The sequence below is a fragment of the Prionailurus viverrinus genome, chromosome B4, assembly GCF_022837055.1.
Source record: "Prionailurus viverrinus isolate Anna chromosome B4, UM_Priviv_1.0, whole genome shotgun sequence".
NCBI lineage: Eukaryota > Metazoa > Chordata > Mammalia > Carnivora > Felidae > Prionailurus > Prionailurus viverrinus.
This window is the reverse complement of record NC_062567.1, coordinates 124,714,682-124,740,615: the sequence shown is the minus strand read 5'-3', so window position 1 is coordinate 124,740,615 and position 25,934 is coordinate 124,714,682. Positions and strand designations below refer to the sequence as shown.

The following is a 25,934-nucleotide window of genomic DNA, read 5'->3' as shown; positions in this document are numbered from 1 at the left end:
AGGGCAGTCTAATTTTACTCGAGGTAAGCGATTGTTCCCACGAGTTTCGAGCCTCGGCGCTTGCCGTCGCCGGTCCTGCGGCGGAAGCGGCCGCGCCTGCGCGTTGATTGCGCGAAGGTGGTACTTCAGGCTGCGGGACAGCGCGGCAGTAGCTCTTCAAAGCGGCGCCGGGAGTTTTCGCCACCGCTGCCGCCGCCATGAGTCGCAGCTATAATGATGAGCTGCAGTTCTTGGAAAAGATCAATAAAAACTGCTGGAGAATCAAGAAGGGCTTCGTGCCCAACATGCAGGTGAGGCGGAGAAGCAGGAGCCGGTGGGGTGGCGGGGCCTTCTCGCCTGGGGGCCCGCGGCGCCTCCCTGCCCACCCGGCCCGGCCTCCCCGTCGCTCTCCCTACCCCTAGCTAGCGCCCGGGCCGCCCCTGCCCCCCGGCAGTGTTCCGACCGCCCCCACCCCCACCCCCACCCTCCGGCCGGCCCCACCTCCCGGCCGGAACGGTCCCTAGGCCACGAGGACCAGCAGAGCGGAGCGTGTCTGGGAAATGTACGTGAACACGAAATCGGCGCTTGCGAAGCGCTTTGACACAGAAGTCTCAAAAACGCCCCGTAAGATGTTACACTCCCGAGCTTCAGAGACGTTAGTGGGTTGTTTTTTTTTTTTTTACCCGGTGGCACAGCCGGTCCGGTGTGGAGTTGCTGGGACACGAACTCCGTTCCTGAGTCATGCTGGTCATCTGGGTGACGTTTACAGAACGCTGAAGCAAGTTGTTAGCCTTCACTGTTCTGTGTGGGTTTTTAATGAGACGTTTTTGTGTCTCACAGCAGTTTAAGTTCACAGGTCAGGGTAGCCTGTTTTTAATAATCACCTCGCTAAGGATCGGGTGGTGACACGGCTTCCTCTACCCCCCCCCCCCCCCCCCCCCCAGCAAGAAGCCCAGCCAGGACTCGATACCCATTTTACTTCGCTTTCCTCTAGCGGAGTGATGTATTCCCGACGGAGACTTGGGGACCCAGTCCCAGGGAGTGTGAAAGCCCGGGCTCAACTGTATTTCTCGGGCTTCATTGCCATTTGTGTCTATTATCTTCCATTAAAGTGAAGGAAAAAAGGCATTTGTAAGCTTTTGGTGCATATGTTATTAAATAGCTTCTGAAATCCCTTAAGGTGCCTTGTAAGTGTATTGAAGGTTTGTGATTTGGTAAAAGTTCCTGATAGCCATTTCACTCTTTTACTCAACATCAAAACTTCCTGAGTGTCCTCCATTGAGCAAAGCACCTAGCTAGATGCGGAGAGGAGAGAAAAAAAGCTCCGGTCCTAAGATTCTTTTTTTGCTGTTTTCCATTTAGCCAGTTCCTGTTGATGGAATCTGGTTCCCTGAAAGAAGGAGTAGGAACTAACCATGGCATGATCATGGTAACACACTGTCCGTGTCTGGTAGTGATTCTGGCTTGACCTGTGATACACACGCGGCTGCCGATTCTGCCCAGGAGCAAGTCTCATTTTGCTAGGCACTTGTGGTTTAACTATTTGTACAACAAACACTTCACCACCACTTCTCGCCTAAGTGAGTTGAAATCTCCATATACTGCTCCTAAGAAGATACAGACCTTTCTGCTAACCCTGAATTGTATTCCCATTCTCATTGAGATTAGTGACTTCACAGAGATTGCCCCATCCTACTTAATCTCCGTTCCTCCCTTAAGACCCCTGGGCTGCACTAAAAATCCTCTTCCCTAAAACAACCCCCTCCCACCTTTGTCATCTTTGTGCCTCCTTTGTCTCCTAAGTGTCTCCTAAACTCAGGTCATGTCCCTGTTCTTTGAACGCTAGTTCAAACAGTGAGCACCCGTGAAACCTCCGCGGGCTCCCTAGGCTGCTGAACCACTTCTGCATCAGTTTCTCCCATGGGACGCACCTGTCATGACAGTTGCCTTGTGGTACTCTTAATTTTCTAGTCTGGGCTGCATCCTGGACTGGAAATTCCTCAAAAATGGGATCTTTCATATTCTTTGTTTCTCCCCTAGTGGCCCAGTACAGTGCCTGAAGCATGAGTCCTCGGTAAATGTTTGGTGAATTAATAAATGTGGCCCTTATGGGGCACCTGGGTGGCTCAGTCAGTTAAGAGTCCGACTCTTAATTTCATCACAGGTCATGAGCTCACAGTTCATGAGTTCGAGCCCTACATCGGGCTCTGCGCTGACAGCAGAGGATTGGGATCTCTCTGACCTTCTCTGGCTTATGCACATGCACACACACACTCTGTCTCTCAAAAATAAATAGCCATTAAGATATATGTGTATAAAAATAAATGTGACACTTAGAAAATTGTACTGGAGACATTTTCCTTCAACTAGTAGTGTTATTCATGGAGAAATCCTCTTATAAAAGAAAGAGATTTGTCCAGATGATTAAGTGTTAAGTCTTTATCCATTATCCATTAGTGGGCAGCTCCTTCATAATATTTGATCTTTGGTAAAAATGTTCTGGCCTTTGGTGTTACATAATTATGTCCCCCATTGCCTTTTTATGTTCTATTATCAAGCTTTTTTATCCTCTTAAAACTAACTATATAGATTATAGAACTAAACACACAGCTGCGTAGCTACATGTTAAATTTTTGCTGTTTACCTAAGTATAGATCTGTAGATCAGCATAGGACACAATAAAGTGTAATGTGCTATTGTCTTAAGCACGAGCAAAGTACACTAAGGTCAGATGACTGCATTTTTATGTTTAGAATCTTTTGGGTTTTTTTTTTATTCATCTATTTATCAAGACACACTGATTCTTAGAAGCACAAGAGCAGTAGGACTTTTGACCTTAGAGCATAGTTGGAAGACTGTGCTTTATCACACATGCAAAAAATATTTTACCTGTTGAATTTTTTTTTAACATTTATTTTTGAGAGAGAGCGAGCAGGAGAGGGGCAGGATCTGAAGCGTGCTCTGTGCTGACAGCAGAGAGCCCGATGCAGGGCTCAAACTCACGTACCCTGTGCCCCTCACGAACTATGAAATCATGACCTGAGAGGAATTCAACCAACTCAGCCACCCAGGCGCTCCTACCTGTTGAATTCTAAAATATGGCTTCGAGAGCAGGAGAAAAACAAAATAATTTGTGAATGTTGCAACATTAAAATATATTTAAAGATAGGAACATCTTGTAATCTTTGGAAGTTTTCTGCTTGCTTAAGGTAATGAGAAAGTGTTTTATAAAGAATAAAGCAAAGTAAGTATTATATACAGTATTTATATTCTATCCATTGCCTAGACACTGGGCATGTGCTCAGACATAGTTTTTCCTTTTCTTTGGTACCAGGTTGAAGGAGTTTTCTATGTGAATGATGCTCTGGAAAAATTAATGTTTGAGGAATTAAGAAATGCCTGTCGAGGTGGTGGTAAGTACATTAGAGTTTTACGTGTGGCCACATAAGTAGTGTCTTCTCTGTGGTCTGAAAATAGTAACTCAGTGATAATTTAAAATACAAAAGTATTGTAGCTGATGATCAAGACTTAAATGAGACCAAAACCTGTTTCTTATTTGTGATCACATTGTTAGCCACCTGGCTTTCTAGAAACTGTTTGGAGCTGGGTGGACCTGGTTGGTTTCTCAGCTAACCTTGGGCAATAAAAGCTATCATTTATTGCGCACTTACTGTGTGCCAGGCACTGTACATAGATGATCTCATGTAATTCTTAGAGTCACTTTAAGAGGAAGATGTTATCTCCATTTTACACATGCGTAAGTCAAGGCTCAGTGACATTAAGTAGTTTCAATTTGTCCAGGGTTGCAGAGCTTCTTGGTAACAGAGCCAGAACTCAAAGCCAAGAGTATCTGATTCCAAAGTCCATATTCTTAACCAGTACACTGAGTAACCTCACTGAGCTTCAGCTAATCTCATCTATAAAAGAGAATTTTATTACATTTATCTTGCAGAACTGCAGTAATGTTTACAGATAAATGTATAAAGCTCTAATATAACGCTCTAATGGTGATGATACAAAATGGAACCTAGTTTTAACCCTTTTATTTTCAGCTCGACAAACTAAATCCCACTCCTCTCCCCACCAGGACATCCTGACTTGCCTACAGTGACACACCAACCAAGTGACAGAGCTGGGCCTAGAGCCCCCTATCCCCTGCCTCTCAATGCAGTGTTTTCCCAGCTTGTCCACATTGCCCTACTTTGTCTCTTACAGTAAATCCAGTGTTGATTTTTTTTTTTTTTTTTTGGTAAATAATATAAACTGTTGAAAGAATACATTTTTTTTACATGGGCAACATAAAATTTAATAGTTGTTTTACATTTCCCAGTACAGCGTTTGCAAGTACCCTTCTCGTGGTATGCACAGAACACTGACGCCATGTTTCTAATCCCTGTGATTGACCTCACTACCTTCCTTCGTGTGTGCTGCCTTCCCCCTTCATCTCAAACATCCTTTCATGTTGTGTTGTTCTGGTAGTCCTAACCACTACCCTTCATTTCATGCAAGCTAGAAACATGAATATCCTGAATGCTAAAAATCAACCGTGTCTCCTTTTCTAATACTGAATTTTTGTCTTCAGGTGTTGGTGGCTTCCTGCCAGCCATGAAACAAATTGGCAATGTGGCAGCCCTGCCTGGGATTGTTCATGTGAGTCCATGTTCAGAGTTTTAATCATTTATATTTCTCTTCGTCTAAAAACTTGCTGAGTGGATGACTGGCCACATATAACTGATAGTGGTGTCATTTAGACAGTGACTTTCAAACATGTAGAAATAACCGTGGGACTTAAGTAATTGAGTCTGGGTAACATCTCAGTTTCGGTTCCCTTTTGCTAGAATCTGTAAGCATTCAAAAACCTTTGAAGTAGTGTTGTTTTCTTGTTTCTTTGTCACAGTCCATCATTATTCCTGGATCAGTGTACCAACATTGAAAGTTTCACTCTGGCCCCATTCGAGAGGATGACTGGAGAGAGAATGGACGGAAGTTTAAGGGTTAGGACTGTGGAGCAGAAAAAAGGACAATGTAGCTGTTGTAGACATGACTGGAAAAGGAGGGTGGTGGCGGTAACAGGGAGGCCCGGTGGAGCTCCAAGTGGGGCCCCCTCCACAGTGTGACATTCAGGTTCTACCATCAGAAGAAGATATTAAATCCTTACAACAGACTTTTTTTGAGGTCTTTATACCATTTACTGTGCTGGCACTTGGCTTGTGCATTTTTTAAGTGTCTAGGTGTCTCCATATGTCCTGACCATGTTTGACTTGCATTCTTCCTGGATCAGGGCCATTTCCAGGCCCCAAATATAGACAGTATACAGTATTCCTACCATCAAATGGATTATATTTTCCTGTGATTGCTTAAGCACTAAGGATCTGTATAAATCAGATTATTTCCCTTCATTTAGCCTGACATGACCACAATTTGTTCGTGTCTAAAGATTATCTTTAAAATGTAACACTACCTTAGGGGCACCCGGGTGGCTCAGTCGGTTGAGTGTCCAACTCTTGATTTCAGTTCAGGTCATGATCTCACGCTTCATGAGTTCAAGCCCTACATCAGGCTCTGTGCTGATGGTGCACAGCCTGCTTGGGATTCTCTTTCCACCCCCTACCCCTCCCCTCCTGTGCACTCTTTCAAAATAAACTTAAAAAAAAAAAAAACGTAATACTACCTTAAAGTTAGTATGTGGCCATCCTATATCATGTTACATTGAGGCTTTTCTGCTTTCTGTTACCTCAGTTAATGGTCAGAGTTTATTAAAAAGAGTTTTTTTGCTATAGCTAGCTTTATAATTAGGAGACTTTACACTTCTTTCCACCAATAGAGAAGATTTCCTGAAAACAAAATCTTGATTTGGGAAGACTTTGGCCTATAACCTATTTGAGAATTAATATGACTTGTCAGGCAACCAGAGAGCCAGGTTGAGAAAGCTGGATTTCATTTTCTAATTCTCTTTCAGCGATCTATCGGGCTTCCTGATGTCCACTCAGGTTATGGGTTTGCTATTGGGAACATGGCAGCCTTCGATATGAATGACCCCGAAGCAGTGGTATCCCCAGGTAAGGTCACACTGTGCACGTCTGCCATCAGGTATGAAGCATAGCCCTTCTGGAACAGTATGGACATCTCTCAGTCTCATCATGTTCTATCCTTTCTTGTTTTCTCATTTACTGAGGGAATTAATTGTGAGCACTCAGAAGCTATTAAAACATCAAGTAAAGCATACATTTATTGAAAATTATTTGGGCTCCTCCTCTGTGCCAGGCACTTTTTAGACATTGGCTACAGAACGAACTGAAACACTTCACTGGCAAATTATGTGTCTTCTTTGTGTCCCAGTTAACTCTTGGGAAAATTGGAGCCAGTGTTATTTCCACGTAGTATCACCGTGAGGATTGAATGAGTTAAGCTGTGTAAGATACTTAGCACAGTACCAAGTACGTAGGAAGTGTTTGGGACGTGTTTGCCCTCATCGTCATCATTATGATTGATGTCTAGTTGTATATATCTTTTCTGGTGTGGGGTACTTTCACTGAAAATATTTCACACCAGATAATGTCTTTGCTTTCAGAGTCTGAAAAAGAAATGAAAGTTTAAATTTTATCTGGAGAGTTCTGCCTTTTGCGATGGTGGATAAGCTTGTTTCAGAGCAATCCTCTGCCAAGAATAACAAGAAAGGCTGAATAAAAGTTTTAAAACAAAATAAGAGAGAAAAACACACCTGATTGGAAGCGTAGGAAAGCTTTGGAAACAATAAGAATTTGTGAGGCAAAGACCAGAGAAAAAGTGCAGATACGTGAGTGCTGCATTTAGCTCTCTTTTTCTCCTGAGGTAATGGCAGATTTCAGTCAGTAAAGATATAGATTTGAACAATCCAGTTAGCAAACTTGATGCCTTGACCTCTAATATGTACGTGTGGTGTGTGTGCACACATGTCACAGTACATCCTAGAACTGTGGAATACACATTTTTCCAAGTGCACACAGAATGTTCACAAAATTGGCCACACTGCTGAGCCGTAAATCGGGTCTCAAATTTTAAAGCATTGAAATTAACAACAAACAGTTCTCAAACTTTTTGGACTCGACCCCTTTATCCTCTGAAAAATGATTGAGGGCTGTTCTCAAAGGCTTTTATCAGTATTTACCTTACCAGAAATTAAAACTGAGAAATGTTTAAAACAGTAACACACAAGTATGTGTTTCATTATCCATCATCTGTCATGTAGCCTTTGGAAAACTGCACAGAAGAGAAAAGTTTAAAATGTAAATAATATGTTAGCATTATTTTTAAGTTTATTTTGACAGAGACAGAGTGAGTGGGGGAGGGGCAGAGAGAGAGGGAGAGAGGATCCCAAGCAGGCTCCGCACTGTCAGCGTGGAGCCTGATGAGAGGCTCAAACTCACGAACCATGAGATGATGACCTGAGCCTAAATCATGAGTTGGACGCTTAACTGACCAAGCCACCCAGGGGCCCCATAGCATTAATTTTTTTTAAGTAGGTAGGCTTTATGCCCGGCATGGAGCCCAGTATGGGGCTTGAACTCATGAACGCGAGATCAAGACCTGAGCTGAGATCATGAGTTGGATGCTTAACCAACTGAGCTGCCTAGATGCCCCAGCATTATTATAGTTACTCTTACAGACCTTAAAGCTTTCCTGGACCACGCTTAAGTACTCCTGGTACCGAAGGTATTACCTATTATAGTGGAATTAAGTTAGAAGTCATTAACAACAACAAAAACTAGGGGGAAATCTCATATATTTACGAAGTAAGCATGTGTGTTTAAATAACCCACAGGTCAGGGGCGCCTGGCTGGCTCAGTTGGTTGAGTGTCTGACTCTTGATTTTGGCTCAGGTCGTGATCCCAGAGTTGTGGGATCAAGCCCGGTGTCAGGGTCTGAGCTGAGTGTGGAACCTGTTTAAGATTCTCTCCTTTGCCCACCCCTCATGGGCATGCATTATCTGTCTGTCTGTCTGTCTCTCTCTCTCTCTCTCTAAAATATAAATAAATAGGGGACCTTGGGCGGCTCAGTCAGTTAAGCGCCCAACTCTTGGTATTGGCTCAGGTCATGATCTCACAGTTCGTGAGTTCGAGCCCTACGTAGGGCTCCGTGCTGACAGCACAGAGCCTGCCTAGGGTTCTCTCCCTTTCTCTCTGCTCCTCCTCCACTCTCTCTCAAAATAAATAAACTTCTAAAAATAAATAATAAAATATAAATAAATAACCCATGTGGTCCAAAAAAGATCGTAATGGGAACTATAAAATAATTGTAACTGATGTTAATAAAAAATACTGTCCAAAAACTGGGTTATTATTAATACCAAATGTAGATAGAAACACATGGTCCTAAATGTACAAATTAGAAAAGAAGAAAGGCTGAAATATCAGTAATCTAAGCATCCATCTCAAAAAGCTAAAGAACAACAAACCCAGAAAAGATAGAAAGATGGCAATAATTAACAAAATTAATGAAATGATATATAGTAGAAAGGATGAACAAGGCCAAATACTGGCCCTTTGAAAAAGCTAATAGAATTCATAAACCCCCAATAAGAATGATACACAGAAAAAGAGAAGCATATAATTCCCATTTTAATCTCTAGCCTAGATGACACTCATTGTTCATTACCACTTTCCTGGCCCACCAAGTAAGTACCTGTAGTATGTACATCATTTTAAACATCTTGATGCCATCAGACTTTACCTACTTTGTGGGTTCCTTAAAAAAATAGTTAACCTTGGGGCGCCTGGGTGACTCAGTGAGTTAAGTGTCTGACTTCAGCTCAGGTCATGATCTCGCGTTTGTGAGTGTGAGCCCCGCGTCGGGCTCTGTGCTGACCGCTCAGAGCCTGGATCCTGCTTTGGATTCTGTGTCTCCCTCTCTCTCCGGTCCTCCTCTGTTCGCACTCTGTCTCTTTCAAAAGTAAAGACTAAAAGAAAAATGTTTTAAGTTAACCTTTGAAAGAATAGCTGTCTTTCACACCCTGTATTATTGGTGAGAAACCACAGATAACATTGTTCAACTACCTGGTTTTGCTGATCTTTGACTAACCTTTCTCTGTTTTATAGGTGGTGTCGGATTTGACATCAACTGCGGTGTCCGCTTGCTTAGAACCAATTTAGATGAAAGCGATGTCCAGCCAGTGAAGGAGCAGCTTGCCCAGGCTATGTTTGACCACATTCCTGTTGGGGTGGGATCAAAAGGTGTCATCCCCATGAATGCCAAGTAAGAAGACAACTTTCCAATAAATAGAGTGAGAAAGAAAATAACCACAATGACCCTCGAATTCATATCTAATGTAGGACGCTGAGGAGATGGGGATTATTCAGTCACTTTTTAGGAAGTGGTAATGCATTGTTCTTTTAAGCATGAGGTCCTGCCCATATATTAGAGACATTAGTCAACAGATGTTCATTAGAACAGCTTTTGATGTACAGAATTTATAATAGAATAATACCAACTGACAGTTATTGAGCACTTCCCACATGGAAGGCGCTGTGCTATAGTGTATGTATATCCTGTCATTTCATCTAGATAGCAAACCTGGTATTATTCCCAATTTACACAAAAGGAAACTGAGGTTTAAAGAGATCATAGTGCCTGGCTGGCTTAGTCAGGGTCATGAGTTTGAGCCCCATGTTGGGTGAGCGTTCTTAAATAAATAATTTTTTTTAGAGTGTATTTATCTTGAGAGAGAAAGGGAGAGAGAGAATCCCAAGCTCTCTATCCTGCTGGCACACTCACTCTCTAAACAAAAAACAAAACAAGCAAACAAGAAACAACTTAAAAATTTTTTTAAATAATAAAACTATAATATCTCTTGTATGGCACTTACTATTTTTTTTTTTTTTTAATGTTTATTTATTTTTGAGAGAGAGACAGAATGCAGGTGGGTTAGGGGCAGAGAGAGAGGGAGACACAGAAGTAGAAGCAGGCCCCAGGCTCTGAGCTGTCAGCACAGAGCCCAACGCGGGGCTCAAACTCACAAACCGTGAGATCATGACCTGAGCCAAAGTGGGATGCTCAACCAACTGAGCCACCCAGGCGCCCCGACACTTACCATTTTATGTTGCAATTATTCATGTAAGTGCTTTCCTCAAAATACTGGAATTGCTGAGAGCATAAACTTTGCATCCAGCACAGTGTCTGGTACGCAGGTGACAGATCGTGAATGGGACTGCTTCCCTCTACCCTGTTGAGATGTGGTCATCGTAGCTTTTGCTCTGCCTTGGCTGTGAAATGACCAGACCTTATTACTCGCTCAGAGACTTGGAGGAGGCCTTGGAGATGGGTGTGGACTGGTCCCTGAGGGAAGGCTACGCCTGGGCTGAAGACAAGGAGCACTGTGAGGAGTACGGAAGGATGTTGCAGGCCGATCCCAATAAGGTCTCCGCAAGGGCTAAGAAAAGAGGCCTTCCTCAGGTAACACTTCGGAAGAACAACATGCTCATTTTTACCATATATTTTTGTTGAGGGCAAAAGTTGTCTTCTATGTGGCAAATATAATCCCCAGGGGTTTTTTTACAGTATATCAAAAAGAACACAAACTTGTTTATGTTTTGTTGTTACTCTTTTGGAAAGGTATCAGGATCTCGCAGATGTTCATAAAATAAAACAAAGTGTGCTGAATTAGAAATGAATGTGAGAAAAGTGGGATATGATTATAAGGCTTAAAATGTATGCCCAAATTGCGTATGAACATACTTTGACAATCTGCAGATTTGGCTGAATTTTCTGGAGCCTAAAGTGAGAAGACGTACGTTGTCAATTTATGGTGTTCATGAGATCAGAATATACCACATGTTTGAAATCTACAGCTAATTGGGATGGCTTGCCACTAATTCGCTGTGACTGTGGGCAAGTCTCTTTTGCTTCTCTGGGTCGGTTTTCTTACCTGAAAATTGGAATAGTTAAAACTAGACACCCTCTAAAGACTCTTCCAGCACTTCTATTCCATGGTCCCTACATCTGTTAATTCCAGTTATGGAACATATTCTTTCAGTGGTGGATAGTGGTAGGTGTCAGTGAACTCATTGATGTTTCAAAAAAACATTTGAATTTGGACCTTGTGTAGGAGTCCACATTCACCAGAGTTCATCCCAAAATTTGACCTTTCTCTCCACGATGTTTAAAGTGTCCTGTGAACCCTTTAATGGTCTGAGTTTTGGTTTATGAAGCTTTTTATATGTGCATACCTCAAGCAGATAATGATACAGTAAACTTCCAAGAACTACTGTACCATATTTTTTACTGTGTATTGCTTTAAATGCATGAAGCATTTCTAAGGCTCAAATGTCTTTGTTAATATAAAACATTGTGATTATTTTTTGTTACTGGTTGTTTTTACCTATTTGCTTTTTAAATGGATTTTTTTTTTAAAGCAGAATTGAAGCTGTTTTTATCATTCTTACTTTTGCAGTTGGGGACCCTGGGAGCAGGAAACCACTATGCAGAAATCCAGGTTGTGGATGAGATTTTCAATGAGTACGCTGCTAAGAAAATGGGCATTGACCATAAGGGACAGGTGTGTGTGATGATCCACAGCGGAAGCAGAGGCTTGGGCCACCAAGTAGCCACAGGTATATTCTGGACCTGAGTTTTGACTTAGTGCTCAAACATGTGTTTATGGAAATAGAGATTTAAGAGAGAAAGCTCTCAAACCATACTGTGTAGGTTTTACTATTTCACGTCATGTTGAAGATTAAATGAAATAGTATATGTAAAGTGTTTATACATTTATGACATATACAAATATGTCTTAACGTACCTATAGTGCAAGATTAAGTATCACGGTGGATTCACTGAGGAAATGGGCAAGGACCTGCCCTCAAATTATCTCAAGAAAGAGATGTCACGTTGATTAAAATGAAAAGATAGTAGTTGATAAAATGCTATAGAAGAGTCGATCTAGAGTCTGTAGGAAAAAGATTTTGGGAGTGGCGTGAACACATACTATTGCAGTTTGGACAATCACGCACAAAGGACATTCATGGCCAAAAGACAACACGGACAAAAGAGGAGGCAGGGGAATAGCAGCAAAGTCTCTGATGATTGTGTGAAAGGATTTATGAATATGTGGAAAGGTATGTAGACACATGGAAATTATAACCTTAAGTTGCATGTTATATAGTTCATCCTTCTATGCACGTTTCACCCTATGGGAATTTAATAATTTGGGCCAGACTGACCCATTAGAATCTTTAATCTAGCAAATATATGGAGCATTGACTAGTAATACTGAACTTTCTACTGAGTATTCTGAGCACTTCGTCATGAATTTGGTTTTTCTGCAGTTCTAGCAACCTGTCTCCAACTCTTTTCTGTTAAGTCATTGAAAGATTATTTTTAAAAACCATGATGGTAATAAAGTGTACTTTACTGCTTCTATTCATACATTCTCATGCCAAGAAAGGAATAACTAAGATCATATTGTTGCTGTTTGAGTGCACATCTCATTCCTCTTAAAAAGTTCCTGGAGGGAAGGTGTTGTCTTTGCAGCCCACGTAGCTTCTGTCACACAGCTCTGACAGAAGATGCCTAATAAGTATGTCTTGACCAAGATGAACTTAGAAACACTTCAAAGGGAAAGTTGCATTTTGCTTTTCAAAGAATGGGCTTGAGTATAGCCTGCTTTTCTGCAATCTGAATTACAAAGGGAAAATTGGCTGGTTCAGACTTGCTTCTCTCTTGTCCAGATGCACTGGTTGCTATGGAAAAAGCCATGAAGAGAGACAAGATCATAGTCAACGACCGGCAATTGGCTTGTGCTCGGATCGCTTCCCCAGAGGGTCAGGACTACCTGAAGGGAATGGCAGCTGCTGGGAACTATGCCTGGGTCAACCGCTCTTCCATGACCTTCTTAACCCGTCAGGTACAGTTGAAGTGCTCTTCTGTTACTCACGGTGAAGTTTAAAACAGCGCTTATAGAATTTGGTTTTCAAAATGTAACAAATATTGGAAATATTGGGAATGTCCAGGCTCTTGGTGTCTCCTGAAACCAAATCAGCAGGGAATCAGGCACGGGGAATGAGGGAAGAAGAGAGCCAGAATTGTTCCTAGAGTTTGCCTTGAGCAGCAGAGAGGATAGAAGTGCCATCCACGAAGACTAGAAGGCTGAGGAAGAAGTTCTGAGGGTGGGATCAAGAGTAGCCCAGCAGCTTTTCAACCAGCATTGGAATTTACAGAGTGGAATTTGCGATGTGGTGTAAAACATGGTTTTTGTCTTTTATGTGAAGATTAATAATACTGCTGTATTTGAGCTCTTAAACCCCTCACTCCCTTCAGAAACAGATGAGCTGAGATCAGTTAGGTGAGTTCTAAAAAGCTGGTTCTGGCTGCTTTTAACTCAAGCTTTTGCCCTTAGGCTTTTGCCAAGGTCTTCAACACAACTCCTGATGACTTGGACCTACACGTGATCTATGATGTTTCTCACAATATTGCCAAAGTCGAACAGCACGTGGTGGATGGAAAGGAACGGACACTGTTGGTGCACAGGAAGGGATCCACCCGAGCTTTTCCTCCTCACCATCCCCTTATTGCTGTTGATTACCAAGTATGTACTAAGCCATTTGTGGTTTCAAGCCACGGGGGCATGATTTAGGTGGCTCTAAACATGGGTGAATTTAAACAGAAAGGCTGGGGTGCCTGGGTGCTCAGTCAGTTGGTCATCCAACTTCGGCTCAGGTCATAATCTCACAGTTTGTGAGATGGAGTCCCGCATCAGGCTCTGCGCTGACAGTGTGGAGCCTGCTTGGGATTCATATTCTCTCTCTCTCTCTCTCTCTCTCTCTCTCTCTCTCTCTCTCTCCCTCCCCCTCCCTCCCCTCTCTAAATAAATAAATAAATAAACTTAAAAAAAATAATAAGGAGAAAGGCAGCAGTTGTGAAAAGAAAATCTGTCATCCATGAGAACAGTGATTTCTAGTCTTCTCTGAAGCAGTGACTCCCCCTATCATCTGCTTGCAGTGGACTGTCTAAAACGTCCTGCATGGACATTATTTTACTCCATAAAGGTGATCTTTTCAAGGCCTTTGAATGATTGGAAAGCAAGATTAAAATTAAAAGAAAAAAATTTTTTTTCTTCTTCTCTTGCTGTCTGGCTGTGATAGAGGTAGAAGGGCCCTTAGTCTGCTCCCATTGTACAGATGAGAAAACCAGAGCTTGAAAAGGGCGAGTGCATTCCCTGGGATGGTTCTTCCTAATGACACTTCCCCAAATGTTTGGATTTGGCTTTGCTCTTACATTGTGTGTCTTCTGCTGCCTTCCTGGCCCTCACATTTTCACTCCCTTCCACTTCTCTCTTGATTATCAAAGAATTAAAATAATTTCATAATACATTTGTGAAAACAATATATTTAGAGGCCCAGGTTTTTCCCACAGTCCTACAATGTGAGAGGAAGTGTAAATCTCAGGCATAAAAAGCTCATGCTTTTCTAAATTATATTTGATTTGTGTATCCTCAGCTCACTGGACAACCAGTGCTCATTGGTGGCACCATGGGCACCTGTAGTTACGTTCTTACTGGCACTGAACAGGGCATGACTGAGACCTTCGGAACAACTTGTCACGGAGCGGTAAGGAAAACAGAAACTTAGGTAGAAATGCTCTCTTCCATTTAATCATCTTTTTGCATTTCGATAGGTAAATGTATTTGAGCATTAACAAAGTTGAAGTTTGGGTCTGTCTTGTTTTCTACCTGAATTTATTCCCATAGTATACACTGTCTAATGAACTGACTAAAGTCACCTAGTGTCTCTACTTTAGTGAAGTCATTGTAGCGCCAGGGACTGTTCCTCATCTCTGCAGGTCTGTAAAATCCAGACTGAGAAATTGTCAGACCAGCACAACGGATATAACTTTAACTGATGCAAGTTTACATCAAAGCTTATCTCAGTGATTCACTGGACCTAGTCATTTGCATAATTTGCTCCTTACTAGGTAGGTCCACTCAAGATTTGGGGGATTTGCAAATCACAGCCCAGGCATAGACTGCATACACACCTATTTACCATATCACCTCTTTCATTCTAAGTCAGGTGTCGGTAAACTTTGTAAAGCATCAGGTGGTAAGTATTTTAGACTTTTGGGCCATGGGGTCTCTGTAGTAACTATTCCCTTGTGCCATTGTAATGAAAAAGTAGCCGTAGACAATACATAAACAAATGGGAATTGCTGTGTTCCAATAAAACTTGATTTACAAAAACGGGTGGTAGACCAGATTTGGCCCACAAACCAGTTTGCCAGCCCCTGTTCTAAGCCATGAGAATGCTTAGCTCGTGATGGAGTAGAAAATGGAAACTAAAGTATCTTTTATAGGACAGACCTTCACAAATAATATTTAAATCCTCCTTTTTCTCTGATCCTTTCTCATGTCCAGCTGCCTCCCAATTCCTAATTTTAACCCAGTGATCAAAACCAGCACATCTCACACCATACATTAGCAACACCTGGAAGCACTTTTTTAATTGTCACAGTGAGGGAGAGTAGCTTTGCTGCTGGCATCTAGTACAGGCCAAGGATGCTGCTGAACATTCTACACAAAGAAGTATCTGGTCCAAAATGTCAGTAGTGTTGGGGCGCCTCGGTGGCTCCGTCGGTTAACCATTCACCTTCAGCTCAGGTCATGATCTCACGGTTTGAGCCCTGCTTTGGGCTCTGTGCTGACAACTTAGAGCCTAGATGGAGCCTGCTTCGGATTCTGTGCCTCCCTCTCTCTCTGCCCCTCCCCCTGCTCATGTTCAGTCTCTCTCAAAAATAAATAAACATTTAATAAAATGTCAGTAGTGCTGATGTTGAGAAACTGTTTTAAATCACAAAGCATAAAGTTTTTGTGATAACAGACATACTGTTTATATTAAAATCAATGTATTTATATTGAATTGATAATTAATAGTAGTTAGAAACACAAAACTGAATCTTTAAATACTGAATGTTTTGTATAGGTGGAAATTTGTTTTCCAGAAGGATACGATGAGACTCGTAACAAAAGACACCTAATAAGGTTGAGAATACAGAAAAAGATTGTTTTTTTACTTTTTTTTTTTTTTTTTTTTTAAAGAAGTCAAGGAAAAGGCATATAATCCCAAGGGCTTAAATAATTGCTGGAATTGAACATAAATTGTAGCTCAGAATTTATAAAGTGAAGTTCATTCTGTCCCCAATCCAGGGCCGTGCGTTATCCCGAGCAAAATCTCGACGTAATTTAGATTTCCAGGATGTCTTGGACAAACTGGCAGATATGGGAATTGCAATCCGCGTTGCCTCGCCCAAACTGGTTATGGAAGAGGTAAGTGAATTTTGATAAATATTCAGCATAAAACTGTCTCTGATTTATGCCACTACACAGAACAATTTTTAGTATTGCTGTATTACATTTGTTTGTTTTTAAATAACCTCAGTTATAGTGTGTCTTTGTCTTTTGTGTGGAGATTAATTATAAGCCAAATACATAAGAATGATTCTTACCTTTCTACATATTAAACTTCAAAAATTGTTGAGCTGACTCATTTTAACTTTTCTTTTGCACAGCTGTATACTTAAATTTGAAAGCTGGGCACCTGTGTGGCTCAGTCGGTTAAGCATCCAACTCTTGACTTTGGCTCAGGTCATGATCTCACAGTCATGAGATCAAGCCCCACATTGGGCTCCGCGCTGGGCGTGGCGCCTGTTTAAAATGTTCTCTCTCTCTCTCCCTCTTCCTCTCCCTCTCTCTCTCCACCCCCCGTCTCTCTCCCTCCCTCCCTCCCCCCTTCCCATGTTTGTGTACACTCTCTAAATACATACATAAATAAAATAAATTTGAAAGCACATTTGAAAAGGGAAGGGTAAGATGTTTAGGGAAATAGTTTTGATTCAAAAGGGAGCCAAGATTTTGTTTAAATTATATGTATGTTATGTACAGATATGTACATATTGGAAATAGAAACAACATAATTTTTTTTGAACATTTACATTTTTTAACTTTATTTATTTTTTATTTTTTTAATGTTCTTATTTATTTTTGAGACAGAGAGAGACAAAGCATGACCAGGGGAGGGGCAGAGAGAGAGGGAGACACAGAATCCGAAGCAGGCTCCAGGCCCTGAGCTGTCAGCACAGAGCCCGATGCAGGGCTTGAACTCACAGACTGTGAGATCATGATCTGAGCCAAGGCCGGACACTCAACCAACTGAGCCACCCAGGCGCCCCAACTTTTTTTATTTATTATTGAGAGACAGAGCGTGAACATGGGAGGGGCAGAGAAAGGGGGAGACACAGAATCTGAAGCAGGCTCCAGGCTCTGAGCTGTCAGTACAGAGCCCAACAGGGGGCTCGAACTCACAAACTGCGAGATCATGACCTGAGCTGAAGTCAGACGCTCAACTGACTGAGCCACCCAGGTGCCCCATAACTTTTTTTTTTTTAAGTTTAAAAGAAAGGTAGTCATCCAGAAACTCAGTGCCCTAACACAACTGTTACCTCCTTTTTTAGGATGCTGACTGCCATTTTTTTTCCCTAAATGCTTTTTTTAAAACTAATTACAATCATAGTTTACAAACATTTTGTAGTCCTTTTTTAAATTTAGCACATTACTGTAGTATTGCTTGTAAAGATAAAACAATTATTAATGATTGCCAAATCATTAAATTATTTTAATGATCAAATTAATAATTTGATCATTAAAATAATTTAATTAATGGTTGCCAAATAGTCTCCCAGTTAAGTATCATGAGTTTCTGCCCATATTTGACATTTAACTGACTTCCAGATTTTGCTATTATAAATTAAGTTGTAATGTGTGTTTTCATGCATGAAGCTTTTTTCCAGCTGTTTTAATAATTAGAATGAAGTCCTAAAAGTAGGCTGAGTCACAGAGTATTACAAAGCCTTATTTTTTAACAACTATTAATTTTTTCTGATTTTAAGAATAACACCTGTTTAATTAAGAGATTTTGGAAAATGCAAAGAAGAAAACAAGCCATGTAAAATTCCACCAGCCAGAGATAACCTCTATTAACAGTTGGTATTTTCCTTAGTTGCATGTTTTGCATATGATTTTTTCATTGACTCGGGAAACAATTAAACATCTGCTATAGTTAGGTGCTGCTCTAGGTGCTGCAGAGAACAAAACCAACAAATCCCTTTCTTGTGAAAGCACACAGTAAAAGATGTAGTGTGTTGGGTGACAGTAAGTGCTATAAAGTACAAATGGGATGGGGATAGGGAAAAATCAGAAGTGGGTGCAGTTTTAAGTAGGGTGTAGAGGGTGATACTTGAGTGAAGACCTGAAGGCAATGAGGGGGTGGGCCGTGTGGGTATATGTGGGGATCTAGGGGCAAGCTTTCCAGGCACAGAGAACAGCCATGTGCAGAAACCCTAAGGCGAGGTTATGCTTGGGTGTTCGAGACATAGAAAGGAGGCCACCGCGAGGGAGATGAGGTCAGAGAGGCAGGGGCACCAGATCATGTGGGTCCTTGCCTTTTCCTCTACAGAAGGACTTTTGCTCTTCTTACTCTGAGTGAGATGATGGGAAGACATTGGAGAATTTTGAGCAGAAGAGTAACAGGGTCTGGCACCCTGATGAGAATATTCTAGAAGAGAAATTGATAATGCAGGAAAGCAGGGGGAATTACTGGAGCAGTGTCCTTGGGTAGAGGAGAGGAGATGGAATCGGATGTGCAGGTGGTTGGGCTTGGTTTGGCTAAGAGCTCCGATAATGAATTATTAATGAAAGGACAGAAGGTAGGATGCAGGTAGTCAGGGAAGATTTGGTGAGAGTTTGTGGAGATTCTTTTCTGGCTGTTTCTCTTGTTTTCAGTGTATAGAAAGTAGTACCAGCAACTAGGAGTAAGGCTACAGGAGAAGGTAGGAGATGACCATTTAAGAGAAATAGTAATCAGCCTGGGGAAGTTTTGGGTGGTTGCCAGGACAGCAGCAGGTGCCTACTTGAGCTAAATTCAGTGATGGGGCGTTTTTCAACTACATTCAGCCATGCAGGTGCAGGCATGAAATAGATGTTGAACTAACTTTAACCAGGTTTGCAAGTACGGTGCAGTGGGAAAGAAGCAAGGTTGTTACGGGTGTTGCAAAAGGATTATAGGTCTTGTTGGAGATAAAGCACAGGAGGGGAGTGAGCTGGAAACCTAGCTGTCGTCACCAGCATGACATGCTTGAAATTGAGATTATGGAGGAGTTGTGATCACTGGTAATGATAAGTTCTGGGGTATGGCCCTGGGTGGGAGTGAATGGCCAAGGTAAGCACTGAGGGAGCAAAACTCGGAGCGCCTGGGTTGCTCAGTTGGTTAAGCATCTGACTCTTGATTTCGGCTCAGGTCATGATCTCACGGTTCCTGAGATTGAGTCCCCACGTTGGGCTCCGTGCTAACAGTGCAGGATTGTCTCTCCCCCTCTCTGTCTGCCTCTTCCCTGCTTGTGCGTGCTCGCTTGCTCTCTCTTTCTCTCTCTAAAAATAAACTTGAAGGAGCAAAACTCAGGGAACTAAGAGGCCAAGATACTGAAAGGATCCTCTTCCTAGATACTGAAATCCTTTGGAATTATTAGCAGGAGAGAGGGACACTGAGCCAGGATCAAGAAATCTTCAGGTAATGCTAGGGAGTGATTCAGAGTCTAGCTGGGAACTACATCAAGAAAGGGTAGAAAAATGTTATGACTGTGAGACTCAAAGCTGAGAGTACTTAGGGAGGAAGGAGCACGAATGGTCTGGAAAGAATCAAGAACAACAAGTCTGAGCCTAATGATAGGACCCCATTTAGGAGGGAAAACAGCTACTACTTCAGAAAGTTGGAGGTGGAAGTAATATCCCTAGGGGAGATCTGTGTTTCAGCGAGAATGGGAAGGTAAAGGGAATGTTCAGAGAAGAGGGGAAGAGGGAAAGGATTCTGCACATGACTCCCTGGAGGGAGTTCCAGAGGCTGTGGTGGGGAAGTTAGAAGTTGGCAGGGAATGGGACATGAGCTAGAAAGGGCTATGTGCAGAGCCCTGTGGGAGTCAGCAGGAGGCCTGAGCGTCTGTGCTGACATGACCAGGAAGAAAGGGTATGTGTAAGGAAACTGGTTCTCATGGTGGCAGGACAGTGACCAGGTGGGAGGGGTGGGTGGTGGTTTTGCTGGAAAGTCAGAGATAACTGTGTGTGTGTACATGTGTACCCATGAATGTGTGCACATACACTGACAGTAATATACATGCATTGAACAGAACTTTCCCTTATTGTGAAGGTAGTATATGTGCGTTCCAGAAATTTTGACAACTGCAGAAATATATAAAGAAAGAAAATCAAAATGGCCAGTAACTACCATCCATAGATAATTACCACTAACAGGATTGTTTGGTGCGTGTCTTCTCTGTCGGGTATTGGTGTGTATGTTTTATTCAACTACTGCTTTTCCTAGTAATACAAGTAATATATGTTCTATGGGGAAATTATGAGAACTACAGAAAAAATATAAAACAGGATGGAAGTGTTTATCTTACCATCACCCTTACCAACACTGAGCTCGTTCATCATTTTAATCCTTACTTGACTGACAAAAGAATACTCAGTATTACTTTAATGTGCATTTCTTTAATCCCACATGAAGTTTAATGCTTTCAATGATTCCATTTTAATAGACTTTGATGATGTCTAACTCCTCCCTTGCAGGCTCCTGAGTCCTACAAGAATGTGACCGACGTGGTGAACACCTGCCATGATGCTGGGATCAGCAAGAAGGCCATTAAACTGAGACCAATTGCTGTGATCAAAGGATAGAGCACTGACCGAAGCTGCCGAACGCCACTGCCTCTCACGGAATGGAGGTGGACTGAAATGCTCCTCAGACGCCAAACTCGAGACCTGACGGGTTCCAAATTGTGCAGCTATAACTACCTGTTGCTAAGTAGCTGGCGGGTGGCTGCTGCTTTCAGGAGCCAGTGTTGTAACATTACCTTCTGGGAGGAGTCCCACTGCCCTCCTTTGGAAAGGGTGGATATACTTCCTCCCTGATTGTCCCCAGGTTTTAGGAAAATCTGTTGAGGGGTGCAGATAGGCCAAGATACTGTCTGACTCAGTCCTATAAGTCTTTATTCATCAGAATGAACCTGTTTACACCAACTTCTGTTTACATTCTGAGAGGTGTTGTGAAGAGCATCCTATTAACTAAGAGTTTTGAAATGTTTTCCTTGCCCTCCTCCTGTTGTCAGTTTGTCCATTTATCCACACATCTGCCCCCTTCCCCTGAACCCAGCAAAACCCTGAACACCGCTCTCACTTGGAAAGTACCCATGGAGTCCTATCTGGATATTAGATGAATGGATAATGGGACACATTGAGCAGGGAGTGTGTATGGAGGTGTAGGAATAGGAGCCCAAAAGAGGACATAGTTTTTCATAGACTTGCGACTTCTCTCATTCTAAATATGAGGCAGAGTTTTGACTTCCCTGCACAGTGGCACCTGCTGGTATCTGTCATTAATTAGGCCTGGTCTAGTAAACTGTTGTTGGGTGATGCCTTGCACAGCAGCAGCAGAGAACCCTCACATAATACCGAATGTCTTATGTTTGTGATTGAATTATTATAAAAACATGACATGACCACAGCTGCGATGTCAGTGGGTGCCTTGTGACAGGTTGACTGGTCTTGTGCCACCCAATCAGGTTTTGTGTTCTGTACTGTGACACCTGAGGTGTTAAAGTTACAGGTTACTAAGGCCTTTCTTTGTTGAGTCCAAACAGCCAGTAAAATAGAAAAATCTAATAAAGTTACAATATGTTGTTTATATTTTGTGCTTAGTAGTTTATAGCCTAGGACAAGTAGTATTTTTGCTTGATTCACTTGGGTTAGCGTTGCTGTTCCCTCATTTTTCTCACAGGTTACTTTCAGCAACTCACTCCAAAATATCGTATCCTAAAACTTATCCTTCAACTTGTAATAAAAACCCTCACTAGAGTATCTTGTACATGCTGCCGTTTGGAAGGCTGGAGAAGGTAGACATCCTCTGAAAAATGGATGTTCTGAAATAGCACGGCATGTCTTTACTCTGAGCACTCAGTAATCTAAATATTTTGATGGTAGAGTTTGAAAATAAAGCAGTTAGGAATCTTAATGCAGTAATTCTAGGTTACTAACGCCTTCAGTCTGGCCTAGCCACTGTTGTGCACAGATGACAAGGATGCAGGTTACTGGTGAGCACTGGAGGGCACTTCAACATGAGGAACAGGCTTCCGGCAGGCGCTAGACTCTAGAGGTGAGACAGTGTTGGAGTGTAAACTCCCTCCCTCTAACCAGGCCTTGCTTGGTGACATGTCATTTGAAACTAATTCAAAGCAAGATCACCTCCCAAAACTGATGTCATTGCAAGAAATGCTATGCATCATCTTAAATACGTATGTTGAGTTTTATTAGATGCTTTGAAAGTTACTCTTCAGAGAAGTAAGAGGAGGAACAGGTAGGAGAACTACAGAGAATCCTTTATTCGATGGCATTTCTGCTGTATAAGCTTTTCTTGTCTGCCGCATTTGCAGTGAGCTTAGCCCTGTTAATGACCATAGGGGGTGATGGTTAATATTTTGAGTTCAGAAAGAAAGACACCGATACTGTTTTCCTTGTTCTAAAGATGTTATTTTCCCATTTGAGGCAGAAAGCCACTTAAAAATAAATGTTCAAATGAAGCGGACATTACCAGCTGTTTCGCCCTGAGTAAAAATACCCTAGGCCCGTCCCGTGCTCACGCACAGCCAGAACACCCTTTGATAAGGCACCGTGTGGCTCCTTCAGGCATGGAGAGGAGTCATTAGCACTGCACATCTTGGTCCCTCACTGAGGACCTCTGAAGTCAGTCTGTTTATAACTAATATTCTCAAAACCTCACATTGGTTGTGATGTATATTGGTACATCCCTGTCGTCAGTATATGGTTGGGAAAACCACTTCATGGATGTAAGCAAAATGGGAACAATCGCTAATTTTCTAATGTTACAACTTTCCTGGGGCAGCAAAGAGACGAAGGTTTAAATACTGAATTCATCTTGCAAATCCCACTTTGATCTCCAAATTATACTTCATATAACCTTCAAAAACCACCGAAGCACAGTGTTTTTTTTTTTCTTTTAGCTTTTCCTGTTTTTCCTGCTTGAGACTGCGTATTTTTTCCCCATGTTCATGATAAAGTTTTCCTCTCTCCTATTTCTGAAAGCTCCTCGCAGACCTCACCTGTGTTGCTGAGACACATGCCGCTCCCTGTGCCTATAATTCCAGCACACAACTCACACATCTGTACTTACGTCTTAACTTCCATCATTCTTTTTGCATCTGCTCCAGTGCTCGACTAGGTGGGATTTTTAGATCCAGAGAACATGATCTGTGGCCATCTGGATTTGCTGATTATGAAGATGCTGTTAATCACCAATCAGGCACATCGGGAATATTGCCAAGTGGTTTTAATAGATCTGGATCTTTAAAAGCTGTTGTTCTAAAACTGGTATCTGCTATGTGAAACACCAGTGATCCAAGGAGAGGAGAATGTTATGGGAGAGGGTCATGTCCAGAGAAGTGAGTGGTGATTTCAGTTGTACCTCACAGAGACGCAGTGCATAAGCCAAGTGCCAAGCATATAGTAGGTACTTAACAGGTTAAAAATCACCATTCCTGCTCTGTAGTTAACCCAATGCTTTTATATAAAGTTTTAGTTCTTACTGAATGAGGAAAGAAAGGATGATTATGTGAGCCATTCACTAGAGTTTAATGAGGTTGGCAATGTAGGTATTATCCCCTAATAACAAATTAGAATACGGCCTCAGAAAGGTCTAGCAGCTAGCCCAAGGGCACCCAACTAATGACAGAGGCATAGAGAACAAGGTCTTGTGACTATCATGTTTATGCTGTTTTCCTGACGTCACACTAGCTCCTGGAACCATTTTGTGCTGCTTTTCCTATTCAATACTGGAACCAGCCAAGTCCAGTCTGGAACTTTTAATGTGGAGTACTCACAAACATCTCTTAAATGGGATTGCTCTGCCTTGCTGAGGCAGGTCGGAGATTCTGACCACCATTAAGGATTCTGTGATGAACTATAAAGGCTTTATTCTGCTGGATGAATGTGTGAAACAGGCCTCTCCTTTTGCCTTGTTTTATAGTCCACATGTCCGTAAAATACAGGGAGCCTCAAAATACCAAGCACCTCCAGGGACTCCAGCACCGTGGCACCATGTTCCCACTTTTAGAGTGTCAGCTTTAGAAGGTCTTCTGGACTTGCCTCACCTCAATTGCTGCACGTTTCTTTCCCAGAGTGGAAGAAAAACCGGGTAGTCTGGCACCAAGACAGGTTACTGATGTAAGGATACCCTTTGCTCCAGTTCAAAATTCGTGTTTTATCAATTGACAAGCATTGTATTTTTACTGTGCAGAGTACCATTCTTAGTCCTAATGAAGTTCGTACAGTCTAGAGGAGCCTGGGTGGTTCAGTTGGTTGAGCATTTGACTCTTGATTTTGGCTCAGGTCATGATCTCACAGTCACAAGATCAAGCCCCATGTTGGGCTCCGCACTGAGTATGGAGCCTGCTTAAGATTTTCTCTCTCTCCCTCTGTCCCCCCACTTGCATGTGTGCTCACTCTCGGAGAGGAAAGAAAGAGGAAGGAAGGAAGGAAAAGGAAGGAAGGAAGGGAAAGAAAGAGAAAGAAAAAGAAAGTGGGAGGGAGGAAGAAAAAAAGAACTTGGTCTAGTTGAGAATGTAGAACAGATGTGCATATGCTTAAAATAAAAGCTACTAAAAGCAATTTAAGTGTTGATTGATAACCACAAAGAACGCGTGCTTTAGGGGAAAGACATTATATTCTGGCCCATCTTCCATCACAGCCAAGCTCCTTCAGAGGAGTACCTTGCCCTAAGCCTGTGCTTCCTCGGCTCCCATCCCATCCTTGATTCTGCTTAATCCTGGCTTGTGCCATTACCATTCCAATGCAACTACTCACCAAAGTCACCAGTTATTTTGTAGTTGCTAATTAGATGGACCAATTTAGTTTTTATATACCTTCTGTAGTATTCGAGGCTGTTAACCACTCTTGGCACACTCCTTAAAATGTTTTCACTGGGCTAGGTCTTCGCCATCTTCTCACTGTGGACATTACATTCATCATGGCTCATTTTCACCCATTTCCATGACTTACCATCACCTATGGCTGGTGACCCCACGTCCATCTCCAGCCCACATCTGCTGGACATCTCTACCTAAGGATTCATAAACCTCAAACTGAACATGTAAACTCAGTCATCACTTTTCCTCCTTTAAAATATGTTCCAGGTCTGGGGAAAGACGTTACCACCTACTGATCACCTAAGCCAGAAATTAGTGTCATCTTGGATTCCTGCCTCTCTCTCACCCTCATACAAGTTTGTCAGTTCTAACTCCTGGCTATCTTTAAGATGCTTCTCTTCGTTTTCTGTGCCCACATCACTTACCTGTTCATCCTCATCTGCCATCTCTCAGACTGTGGCAGGTGTCTCCTTAGCTGGTATCCTTCCCCACATAAGTCCTCTTTGTTCCTGGTGACAGACCCATATGTTTCTTAGACAACCACTCCACCCCCCGTCTCTGTTCATGTGGTTTGGATGAATCGACTCCACCGCTAGGCCCAGACCTGGATACTCAGCATCGCTTCCTCCACCTCAAGCCCCCAGCCCCAGAAACTGAGGAATTTGCACATGATCCAGTTAGAATAAAAGCTAATCCAGGGCGGGGTTTCTGTATTACCTGACAACAGGGTGCTCTCTTTCCCCTGGTGTTGCTAGGAGGATGTGATGGAAGCCCGGACTTGCTGACAGCCATCATGCCACATGGAGCAAATTTGCCTGAGAATGGGGACCCACATAAAGGAAAGCAGAGCTGAGGGGTAGAAAAGCAGGAGCCCCTGCAACTTTGGACTGGAACTCCTGGACTCATCTGTGTGTGGAAGCAGGATATCCTTGGATTTCCCAGTT

General features: G+C 42.3%; 2 protein-coding genes across 10 annotated transcripts in view; both read left to right on the top strand.

Annotated features, from left to right (window-relative positions):
• BPIFC (BPI fold containing family C) overlaps positions 1–19,281 on the top strand; it is a 74,833-nt gene extending 55,552 nt beyond the window's left edge. For all 9 annotated transcript variants that reach the window (XM_047865457.1, XM_047865456.1, XM_047865455.1 and 6 more), the window contains 2 exons: positions 5,290–5,295; positions 19,271–19,281. The gene's annotated coding sequence lies outside the window, so the exon portion shown is untranslated. The remainder of the gene's footprint in view (positions 1–5,289; positions 5,296–19,270) is intronic.
• Positions 118–21,737, top strand: RTCB (RNA 2',3'-cyclic phosphate and 5'-OH ligase). The gene is made up of 12 exons (XM_047865461.1): positions 118–290; positions 3,314–3,392; positions 4,562–4,629; positions 5,939–6,038; positions 9,054–9,210; positions 10,251–10,407; positions 11,405–11,564; positions 12,681–12,856; positions 13,349–13,537; positions 14,448–14,558; positions 16,151–16,270; positions 20,624–21,737. The coding sequence occupies exons 1-12, from the start codon at positions 198–200 to the stop codon at positions 20,729–20,731; spliced, it is 1,518 nt and encodes a 505-aa protein (XP_047721417.1). The 5' UTR covers positions 118–197; the 3' UTR covers positions 20,732–21,737.
• The last annotated feature ends 4,197 nt before the right edge of the window (positions 21,738–25,934 follow it).